Source organism: Lampetra fluviatilis, chromosome 7 (assembly GCF_964198595.1).
Source record: "Lampetra fluviatilis chromosome 7, kcLamFluv1.1, whole genome shotgun sequence".
NCBI classification, from domain to species: domain Eukaryota; kingdom Metazoa; phylum Chordata; class Hyperoartia; order Petromyzontiformes; family Petromyzontidae; genus Lampetra; species Lampetra fluviatilis.
Window position 1 is genome coordinate 1,094,601 of NC_136281.1, and position 11,412 is coordinate 1,106,012.

At 47.7% G+C, this 11,412-nt stretch overlaps 1 protein-coding gene across 1 annotated transcript in view; it reads left to right on the top strand.

Moving 5' to 3' along the window:
- Positions 1-11,294, top strand: part of LOC144933381 (anoctamin-8-like) — a 36,487-nt gene extending 25,193 nt beyond the window's left edge. Inside the window, exons 14-19 of the mRNA XM_078858085.1 lie at positions 3,319-3,478; positions 5,050-5,477; positions 8,352-8,543; positions 9,399-9,530; positions 10,145-10,255; positions 10,375-11,294. Of these exons, the coding sequence (XP_078714211.1) occupies positions 3,319-3,478; positions 5,050-5,477; positions 8,352-8,543; positions 9,399-9,530; positions 10,145-10,255; positions 10,375-10,497 (1,146 nt within the window). The 3' untranslated portion in view covers positions 10,498-11,294. The remainder of the gene's footprint in view (positions 1-3,318; positions 3,479-5,049; positions 5,478-8,351; positions 8,544-9,398; positions 9,531-10,144; positions 10,256-10,374) is intronic.
- Positions 11,295-11,412: the final 118 nt, after the last annotated feature.

Genomic DNA, 11,412 nt, shown 5'->3' on the forward strand with positions numbered 1-11,412 from the left:
GTCGTGGGGGTGTGAGTCCTCTTTATGATGTGGCCCCCCTCAGTCCTGTCTTGGTCCGCCGCATTGCGAGGGTGAGGCGGTGCGCAAAACTGCTCCACGGCGCACCGGCAATTGCGTGTGCTGCCTCAGCCCCGAGGCCATTGCCCCTGGCAACTAACCGGCGTTGCAGGTAAATAGCGATGTCACCCCGCGCGGCGACATCACCCCCGGTCGCGACGTCACTTGCGGCCGCGACGCCCCCTCTGGCCGTGACACCACCCCCAGCCGCGACGCAACCCCCAGCCGTGACGCCACTTCCGGCCGCGACGTGACCTCCGGCCGCGAGGCCACTTCCGACCGCAATGCCACATCCGGCCATGACATCACTTCCGACCGCAATACCCCTTACGGCCACGACGTCACTTCCGACCGCGAGGCCACTTCCGACCATGAAGCCACTTCTGGCCGCGACGTCACGTCTGGCCGTGACGTCACGTCCGCCCGTAAATCAATCCCCATCCCCGGCGCGATCCCAGTCCCCGGCGCTGTCCCCGTCGTGATCCCCAGCCCTGGCGCGATCCCCTTCCCCTGACCAGGACGGTGGAGCCCAGGGCCCGACACCAACGGCGCTCACCCCGAGGAGGCCACCGGTGAGGTCGCGGTATCAGGACGGCGTCACTCACTTGGTTCCTGTCGGTGTTCGGCCCCGGTGGGTTCCAGGTAGAGTTGGCTGCCTCCGGCTCCATGCGGCACCCACTCGCCACGTGCCCCTTTCGACCACAATGGTGGCAGACCCACGGGGCATTTCGTTTGGGGTGGCTCGGCACGGTGTTGTAGAGGCGGCTGCCAGTGACGCGGCGGCTGGTCACGCCCCTGGTCTCTCTGCTCTGCCAGCCCCCGGATCGCCACGTAGACCTCCTGCAGCGATGGCTCTGGCTCAGATGCTGGAGGTCCGTTCCCAGCTGCCACATAGGCAGTCTGTGGCGATGGTGCAGGTTCAGCGATTGGCGTCGCTGGCCCTGGTAGCGCCACGGTAACGGCCCGGCTGCTCCCCCCCCGCCGCACCAGCCACCTGGCCCACGGGTAGTGCCCGGCCCATGACCTGTTCATGGGCTTGTAGGATCTTGGCGGCCCACAGCGAGGTATGTTCCTCCGGCATGACCACTGGCATTACGACGCCGGCGCTGCAAGCGTAGGCAATGAGGTCCTCGAGCACGAGGTTCTTGAAGCACCTCGTCGGCCAGGCGAGGGAAAGCCCTCCTCGCCAACACGAGCAGCGCACCCCTGTAGGCTAAAGGGGACTCTCTAGTCCCCCGTTGGCAGTCCTGGAACCGTCTAAACGCGCCCTCAGCTGGGCAGTAGACCTCGTAGGCCGCCTGTAGCGTGGTCTTGCTGTGCGTGGGAAGGGAGGTGTAAGAGGCGAGGGCATCGTCGTCTAGAACGGATGGCAACACTCGTAGCGCCTCTTCGTCTGACCATTCGAGAGCGTGGAAGGCAGCCTCGAATCGGCGGACGAACGCCTCCCAATCACCTCTCTCGGCCACGAATTTCTCCACCTGCTCCCCCCGTTGGGTGTTTAGCCCTTGCGGCTTTGGCGGGAGCGGCGGCAGCGGCTGGCGTGACGGGGCTGGTTGCGGCTCATGCCCGGCTGGCTGGTCGGCCTCCGGGTCCCGTGGCGCCTTCTCCCATAGTACGAGTGGGAGAGGGGGTCCCGGCACTGGTGGGCCCCCAATAAGGAGCAGACGCAGTAGCTCCTGGAGTGCCCCCTCCAGTGGTCCATGCGGTCCTCCATGGGGTCCTCCATGGGGTACTCCATGGGGTCCTGGACCCCTGCTGCTGCTCCTGGCAGCAAGCCCCCTTGTTGCCCTGGACGTGGAGGATCCCCGGCCCCTGCTTCCACTTCTGTTGGCTCTCTTCCGCGGAGATTCTTCCTTGTAGCCATTGTCGATCCCACCACTGCCACCAGATGTAAAGGAGAGCCGACACAAGGTTGCAGGTGGTTCATCTTTTATTCCTTCCTTCAGTCCACACTCGTCCCCAGCTTCCTCGATCCAGTTCCCGCCAATTCTCCCTCTTTTCCCGCCCGTTCCCTCTCTTATATCTCCTCGCCTGCTCTTACCCCTTCCCCTGTGAGCATCCCACTCCCCCTCCTTTTGGTGGGAATCCTTCCCCTGACATCCCTTACACTACTATAGATTCAGTAGGTACCAGAGGTGGGACAAAGTCATTGTTATGCAAGTCCAAGTCGAGTCGCAAGTCATCAAATTCATGACTCGAGTCTGACTCGAGTCCAAGTCACATGACTCGAGTCCACATCTCATAGGTGGGACAAAGTCATTGTTATGCAAGTCCAAGTCGAGTCGCAAGTCATCAAATTCATGACTCGAGTCTGACTCGAGTCCAAGTCACATGACTCGAGTCCACACCTCTGGTAGGTACTACTATAGTTATTAGATACTCCTGCAGAGTAAGTAGTTACTGCTATAGAGTCGGTAGATACTACTATTGAGTCGGTAGATACTATAGTCCGTAGATAATACTACAGTCAGTAGATTCCACTACAGTCAGTATATGCTGCTGCAGAGTCAGTAGTAACAACTATAGAGTCACTAGATACTACTCATTCTATTGTATGTAGGATGTGTGGGTATATATGCCTACGCGGGGGTAAAAATATTTTTTGAGGAGGGGGGTCGACAATTTTCGAAACCTTTTAGATCAAATTCTTAGGTTTTTTCGGTAAAGTCACGTAGGTAAAACATCAAAATTAATGAAAATAAAATAAAATAAAACAAAAATCACGACGTTTCGGAGGCAAAAATCACGACGTTTCGGAGGCAACACAAGTCTCCGTCATCAGGTGGGACCGTCACAGCCAGATTAGCTGCATCTAATCTGGCTGTGACGGTCCCACCTGATGACGGAGACTTGTGTTGCCTCCGAAACGTCGTGATTTTTGTTTTATTCTATTTTATTTTCATTAATTTTGATGTTTTACCTACGTGATTTTACCGAAAAAACCTAAGAATATGATTCCTTGCAGTCACGAAAGCTTCAAATCTAGAACTTTTAGATCAACTTTTACCCCCCACTTTCTATAACTTTTTGGACTTCTGCAAGCTTCTTATAATTTTGTTGACAGACAAATGGACAGACCAACGGAACGTCGGGCTTTCACAATAGCTTCGTATTTGTGTATGTATATGTTATGTTTTTAAGATAAGTTTTGAAATATATTTTTCCCCCAGGAAACGCTGGGTACTTCCCGCTAGTAGTTTATAAAGCACCCTACGGCTGCCTGTTTCTGCACTGCATACCCACGTGTGCCATGCCTGGCAGCTCGTAGGCATGCCCTGGATCACCGTGCGGCAACTCAAGCCTGCTCTTCACGCTTTGGGCAGCGCCGCCCTGGCTGCACTACGCTGCCGGCCCGCCAACCCTCTACCTATTCTCCCCACGCCAGCAGCACCACCGCATACGTACTGCAATCACGAGACCGGTGAGCCTCGCCTTGTGAAGTCAGTGACTCTGTGCCATCATCATATTATTAATCGATTCGTCCGTTCACTACTGTATGGAGGCCTCATTCACGGAGGTTGTTTGACCTAGGGCTGAACGATTTTGGGAAAATATCTAATTGCGATTTTTCTGACAGATATTGCGATTGCGATTTTATTTGCGATTAAACTTTTTAAAGTCAAGCTTCAGTTCAATATTGACAGTGTAATAGATTTTAAACATGTGATGGAGCATTACCACATGATACCATCAAAATATGAACTGCTCTATATATTCTAATGCAAGGATGATAACTTAAAAGACATGAATGGCTTCCAACATGTATTTATTAAAATGTTTTCATTGAAATAGAACAATAAAACATAAAACAATTGTTAAGTTAAATAAATAATTTTTTAATAATAAAAAATAAAACAATTCCAATAAGAAAGTAATAGCACTTTTCAAATCGCAAAAATCGCAGCCTTTGCGATTTGCTAATCACATTGTTTCAAATTGCGATTTCGATTTGAAATAGATTAATCGTTCAGCCCTAGTTTGACCTGACTTCACCATGCTGGTCCGTGCAGGTTGGTTATCTGGGTGGTGGGTCAAGACTGGTTCAGGTATCAGAATCAGAATTTTTTTTTTAAACGAGGCATCCAATGGGCTATGTGTCATTTTAACCGTGGCCGGGAATCGAACTCCGGTAACATGGTTTGTTGTGCAGTGTGTGAGCCACTGTGCTATCCTTCCCGCCTGTACTTGGTAATATAGCCGGGCCAAGTGAAGTGGCATCTGAGTTTTACATATTCTGAATCCACAGTGTAGAAAATGTAAAACGTACGACTAGAATTTACCTCACTGACGTATAAGTACATAACAGACTTTTCTTTTGGTTTACATTTTATATGTTTCTTTTGCTATATTTTAAAGGTTATTTTACTACAAAATAGCTCCTCGTGTTAAATTACCCTTCATGCCTGTGGACTATTACATTTCACACTCTGAGTCACTACAGTGCAGAAAGTGGTCTTCCACTTACAAGTCCTGATTTTTTTATCTTCTCAAGAAGGACCATTTTCAAAAATAGTAGCTTATCACATGTGCTGTTTCAGTATACTATAACTCCCCTTGCAATTTACCTCACGAAACACCTATAATTGAGCACATCGTGTTTTTTTAAACAAATGCTCTGGACTGCACATATCAAGGTTTCCCCCCGAAAACGGGAAGATTATGAATCCGAATGGACTCTCACTTGATTCACAGATCTCGCAAAAGAAGCAGAGCATCTCAAATAGGCTCAAAATGACATAAATTCCAAGAAAATGTATCTAAATGGGCTCTTACTTGATTGAATAAAACATGTCAATCACAAGAGATAATGCATCTTGATGGCTTTATGACCCTCATCAGTGACACATGTGAAAGCACGCAGCACGTTGAAGGCACATTACTATAGCATCATTATTAGTTGCACAAAAGTGAAAGTAAAGTGGTGGACAAAACCAGTGATTAAATTTACGTCAAAGGGATATGCTTTCAACAGTGCCGTTGTTTATGTTTCAGAACCCGGTGGTTGTAGTGAGGTATCACAGGGCGCGGATGGCATTGGAAGAGCTGTCCCCTGCGTGAACATGCTCTCCCACGACGATAATATCAACGATGACAACGACGACAACAAAATAAATGGCTCCACCTCAGATGTGAGCACGCAAAGTGAGATCAAAATAGGCACAGCGCAGATCGTGAATTGGACCAGGTCGAAGGGGGCAGTACCCTTGAGCCGTGACGATCTTGGTGAGGGGACAGCAGCTGGGGAGCAGCTAACAGCAGTGGCAGAGCTGATGGGGGAGAAGGAACGCATGGAGGAGATACAGCTGATACGGACCGTGGAGATTGACCAAGAGGTGAAGCTACTGGCGGAGATGGAGCTGCACGGAAAGGCTCCACCAGTGTCCCAGGTGGTGATTGAGAGCTGCATGAAGAAGTACGAGGTAAGGCGGTGGTGGTACGGTGTGCCGACTTTCGGTTTGTTACGTCTATTTAGCAAGTAGATTTTCGTGACAATGTTATTCATGATATAAGTTATTTTGGTTTCGACCGCGTAAATATAAATGTGTCGTTAACCCACCAGTCATAACATCACTTATTTAAGACCGATAACGGGAGGACTTTCTCACAATTCCGGCACAATTCGTCCAATGAAGCTGGTTGTAATTTTATTTAATTTTATACCTACGTGACTTTACAGAAAGAACCAAAGAGTATGGTTGTAATTGTCAGGGAAACGTCATACCCAAATTGTAATTGGGTATGACGTTTCGACAGGGTTGTCGGAAAGACAGCGTCCCAATGAAACGCTGTCTTTCCGACAGCCCTGTTCTTCACCTGAGGACGGCTGCTTGCATTGTGGCCGAAACGTCGTGAGAATTTTATTTTATTATGTTTTATTTTTATTGTTTTATTATTTCCCTTCTACGTGACTTTACCGAAAGAACCAAGAAGATGAATCCCTGCAGTCACGAAAGCTTTAAATCGAAATTTAGTAACTAATTGGCACGTTTTGTTTACGTCACAAACCTTACTCATTGGCTGTGTCGGATGGTGATGGATTAAGGACACAATTATATTCACGCGATCTATCCAAAAATACCTTATTATAAATTTGCCACATCTGTAATAATTTTTAAAAACCCATCGTTGCACAGATCACTTTCACCGAGTGTAGTACTGTTAGTTGCATTCAAATTGGTGCAATTGAAAACTGTTTCGGAATGAACAAAATTACGATTCTTTGAATTGAAAATATCTGCATAGAGATTCGGAATGTGTTTTAACCAAATGAGAGTGCGCCAGGATGCCTTTTTTGGTGCAAACGTGTGGAGGATTCAAATTGTACATGCACTGATGAGTTTAAAATTCATACAAAGATCGTGAGTGAAACTACCTGCAGTGTGATATTGTAATTGTTAAAAACTAAAATCACGTGGAAAGTAATATTGAAGATGAAGATTACTATGACATTACAATGACATCAGTACACTATTATATATCCCGTTTACTCTACTGGAAATGTAAACATGTTATATGTGTAGTGTCGTCTGGGCGTGCGGGTGGCGTGCGTTGCACACACAGTCAACCGGAGACAAGGTGGTCGCAGGAGGCACCGCTCTGCCCTCTTTATTCGTTGCTGTTGTTGCCGAGCTCACGCCACCACTCAGGCCCCCTCTCTCTCTCACACACGACCCCGCTGCCGCGCGCCCCGTCCCAGACACGACCCTGTTCGCATTGCACCGACGGTGTCGACCGGGACAGCCAATTACTGTGATTAGACGAAAGCAGCAGTGACGAGGGCGATGACGATGACAGCGACGACGAGACCAGTCCAATCTCAGAACCGGCAGCCCAGAGCTCTCGCTCTCCCCTGCTTATATTCCCCTCGGTGCGGCTTGGCTCCGCCCTAACCACGCCTCCCTTCTCGAACCCTCTAGACGGTTCCAGGGGCTTCCACATGAGGTCTATCATGACCCTTGCCCCAGTTACTCCGCCCTGCCAGCACATCGGCGTATATGCTCAGCGGCGTGTGCGCTAAGTGCCCACCTGTAGTTGCTGCTGCTGTCCAACAGTCAGCGCTATGTTACTACACATGTAAAAAACAGGAATTGTGCATCGTGATATTTCAGGACTAGTTATCTGCATAGTCGTACTCATTTGAATCACCTTTATATTTCTAACCACTTGTGTTCGGACCAAGTCTGCTCATGTTCTCATACACCAGGTGACCTATTCATGATTCACTTTGCAGTGTGAGTGCAGCTGATTTAACGGGGTGTTTATGAGATAACTAGATCTGATGGATTGTTTTAGAATCTCGGAATGTTAAGTATGTGGATGATACGCAACATTACATCCCCATCAACATTCAGTGCCGCCTAACGCCGTTGGTGGACATACTTTGAGTAACGTGTGATATCCAACGTGTGATATTCAACGTGCGTCCATTATGTGTAGGGGATGCTGCCGCGGTGTAATAATTAGCAGTTAGCACATTGGACTTGCCATCCTGAGGTCACCGGTTTAATCTCCTGGCGTGGCAGTTGCAACTGCCGATGGCGAGATGTCAAATACCTGACCTGGTATACAGGAGGTTGTTGTTTCGATCCTGATCCTGACGCCTGTATATTTGGAGTTTGCGGTGTCTCTCTGTCCGAGGTCGCGTGTAATTTTCTCCGGGTCCTCTGGCTTTTCCCTCCACATGATAAGTCACTTCGTTTGGCGATCATTTGTGACCAGATCGCTTCAGAAAAAGAGCTACATAGTTCAGTGAGCTTTACCTGATAAAATAAAATTTGGTTAATATTTTTTAACATTCGTAAAAGTTTCTTGAATCCCATCGACGTGTGTCCACTAACTAGTCTGCATGTCTCTCTCCCCGTGGTCGTGTGTCTTTTTATCTGGGTCCTTCGGTTTTTCCCTCTACCTTTAGAATCAATGTGCGTTTAGAGTATTTGGTTGCAATGCATTTCCACATGATAAGCCATTTCGTTGAGCTATCATTTGTGGCCAGGTCGCTTCTAAAAAAGAGCTATATAGCTCATTTAGCTTTACCTAGAAAAATTAAATATAGTTCATAGTGTTATAGTTTAATAAGAAAAAGTTTAAATTTTTACAGTATACTAACTCCACAGTTAATCGATCGGCACATAATGTTCCAAGATGCATGGCCAGTGTGGAGCAGTAGGCCAAGTACCCACCAGAGGGGCTATCTAAAGATTCTTGTCATGTAGCACCTTGGGCTAGTAGTGGAATGAGCAAGCATTTGCAGGGCTGCACCTTTATATTACGTGTGATGCGTGTGGTTTGCGCAGGACACATTCCAGGATTACCTCGAGATGTTCATCCAGTTTGGCTACGTCACCCTGTTCTCGTCCACTTTCCCGCTCACGGCCCTCTTTGCGTTTCTCAACAACCTCGCTGAGATTCGCACGGACGCGTTCAAGCTGTGCACGGCCTTGCAGCGGCCGTTCGGGCAGCGCGTCAAGAACATCGGCATGTGGCAGGTGCGTTTGTGTGGTGGCTCGTCCAGGCTTAGTGGACATGACCGCGAGTAACGTGCGATAGTCATTGTTTTGTGTGTATGTATGTATGTTTAACTTCTTTAACATCATACGTAGCCAACTGTGCTAATCAGAGGTGCGGGTGGAAGGACAACAACTAAACACAAAAAGCAGTTCTAAAAAAAAGAGTTTTCAATCTAGATTGTACGTATGGTATTATATGTCGGGGACGTATGTATTTTGAACTTTTATTGCACCGTACGTAGCCAACCGTGCTAATCAGAGGTGCGGGTGGAAGGACAACAACTAAACACAAAAAGCAGTTCTAAAGAAATGAGTTCCTGCTGTGGTGCAATGGTCGTTAGCAGTTGGCACACTGGAAGTCGACGTTCGATGTCCTGGCGCGGCAGTTGAAGCAATGGAAAAATATCCTAAAATACAGTGAGTGGTTTGCCGATCTGTAGCTATCAAGCAAATACAGCATATTAGGTGGCTATTAGGCATGAATTACGTTTCGAATAAAAATCTGATTTAAGGATAATTCTAGGACTATTTTGCTATTTTTATTGGTTTCATCTAATCATTTACATTAAGTTGTGATTCAAAATGTACCCGTGCTGTGATGATAACACCTTCAAATCAATGCACGAAAAATGTTTTGGATCATTCACATTTTTGGGATGTTTAATATTAATCCAAAATTCAGGAACACATTGCTGGGAAATCTGGCATGTCCTCCTATTGGCTGAGGACAATGACTGTAGACGAGTACTGTTGCTCATTTAAGCAGGAAGACACTTTGACTTGACTGCTATGCACCTGTTTCTGTTCCCATGTCTTTTGTTGTCATACAACCAGAATATCATGGAGGCAATGGGTGTGATCGCCATTGTGGTGAACTGTGCACTCATTAGCAAGGGTGGCCACCTAGAGAGGCTGTTCCCCTGGTTGCCGGTCAACACCTCTCTGCTGCTGGTTGTGGCTTTGGAGGTAAATCGCACGACGTACACACTGCTCGGTGGCTTTGCGAATGCTCACCTTTATAGATTACGTTTTGTGATGAGTGTCTGCTTGTGATTGTCATTTTCCAGCACCCAACGGTCGTCAAAGTCAACGTCATGTCCTGCTCTAATGAACACTGAGACGGTGCTCAAATCCTAGTTACTCACTGAGCCATTGATGGAAATTCCACTTTCCTATGGGTGGGGCAAGCGCATCTATAGGACAAATACTTCACTTCCCCACAACGTGGAATTCATTATTTTGACCTCAGAGGAATAATAGACTGAGTCAACCCCAACCTGGAATTGAACCTGCTACCTTATGATTGCCAGCTGCTCCCTCTATTGCAGCCACTTGTTGACAAATAGTAGTTGGTTAATGTAATAGTCCTGCATTTGTCTGCTCACGCCACTGATTGCAGAAGGGTCTTCTCTATAGGGAGCTCTAGAAAGCCTTTATATATATTCACCAGTTAACTACGGTATAATTTGCCTTAATTTTTTATAAATTTCTAAGCAAGGCCTCAGGATTCCCTCTTTAATCTATTGTACGCTATATACTGATGTGTTTCTGTGCTGTGTGGGTGTCTGGTGTTTGTGCAGCACTTTGCATTGCTTATTAAGTACGTGATCCACATGGCAATTCCTGACATCCCTTATTGGGTGTTGGAGCGAATGGCACAGCTCGAGTTCCAGAGGAGGGAAGCATTGAAGGTACCCTACATCAGTAACCGCTGCATATCCATTTGCAAAGTGATTATTGTAAATATCAGCGTTGTTGTAAGTCAAGATTAAGCGAGAAGTTTAAATGAAGTACCTGTATGGTCTCTTAGCATCAGGAGATGCAGGAAATGGTGGACCAGGAGCATCAGGATGGAGACCCTCTGAAGGAGCATACCAGCCAGGAAGCCTTGGTGAAGAGAAGAGCTGAAGCACACGGAAAACATACCACATAACAGCTGAAATGGCATCCACATGCGAGCCATATTAAAACATGATTTATAATGTGTAGCGCGCACAGTTTTCGTTCACTCAGAGTGAGAACTATTCAGAACCATGGGAAACCACAGACACGTGGAAATGCAGCCAATTTGCCAAGTTTTGTCGTCCTCGATTGGGATGTTTGGCCAACTTCATTATCGAGTGTGGGAGGAAGCCACACTCAGGCATCACGGCGTCACACAGCCGCCCTGTCACGTGACTATGTCATCACAACGCCACACAAACCGTCCCAGCGGCCACGTGGTTTTGGCATCACAGCGTCGCACAACTGCCCTGCCACGTGACTGGGGATGCTTCGTCGTGCAGGATGCCACCTGTCCGGGTTTAATCCTGGAATTTGGATTTGTGTTCGGGTGGCAGGAATCGATTTGTTGCGGGATCTGGTGGTGCTGCGTTCAATGATCAAGGCTATGGGTTGACAACCTGCGGCTCCGGAGCTGCGTGCGGATCTTTAAGGACTGCTTCGTGACGTTATTCACATGCATTGCAACTCTTGACATATTGAGGTTTTTTGTAAAAACAAAACTCTATTATTTCGGTTGCCGACTCCTGATCTTGGCTGACAGGAATATGTATGGATGTGGTCTATGGGAAAGGTGGAAACCTTACTCTTCTTGTCTCTACACCTCTGGGTCGGCACCCAGGACGTCGCACATACTCAGGGCTCCCACACGGGGACACCTGGACATCTGTGAAAAAGAGCCTCATAGCTCATTTGATTTCTCCACTCTAAATAAAGATTCTGACACTGTTTTCAGGGTTGATCCTTCTTACATTTTTGGCGGTGACGTCATTAGGAGCGAGCTATGATAAACGACGTGGTAAACTTGTGTTTAGCTTGTTGTTTGTGCACCACTGCCAACGCAGAC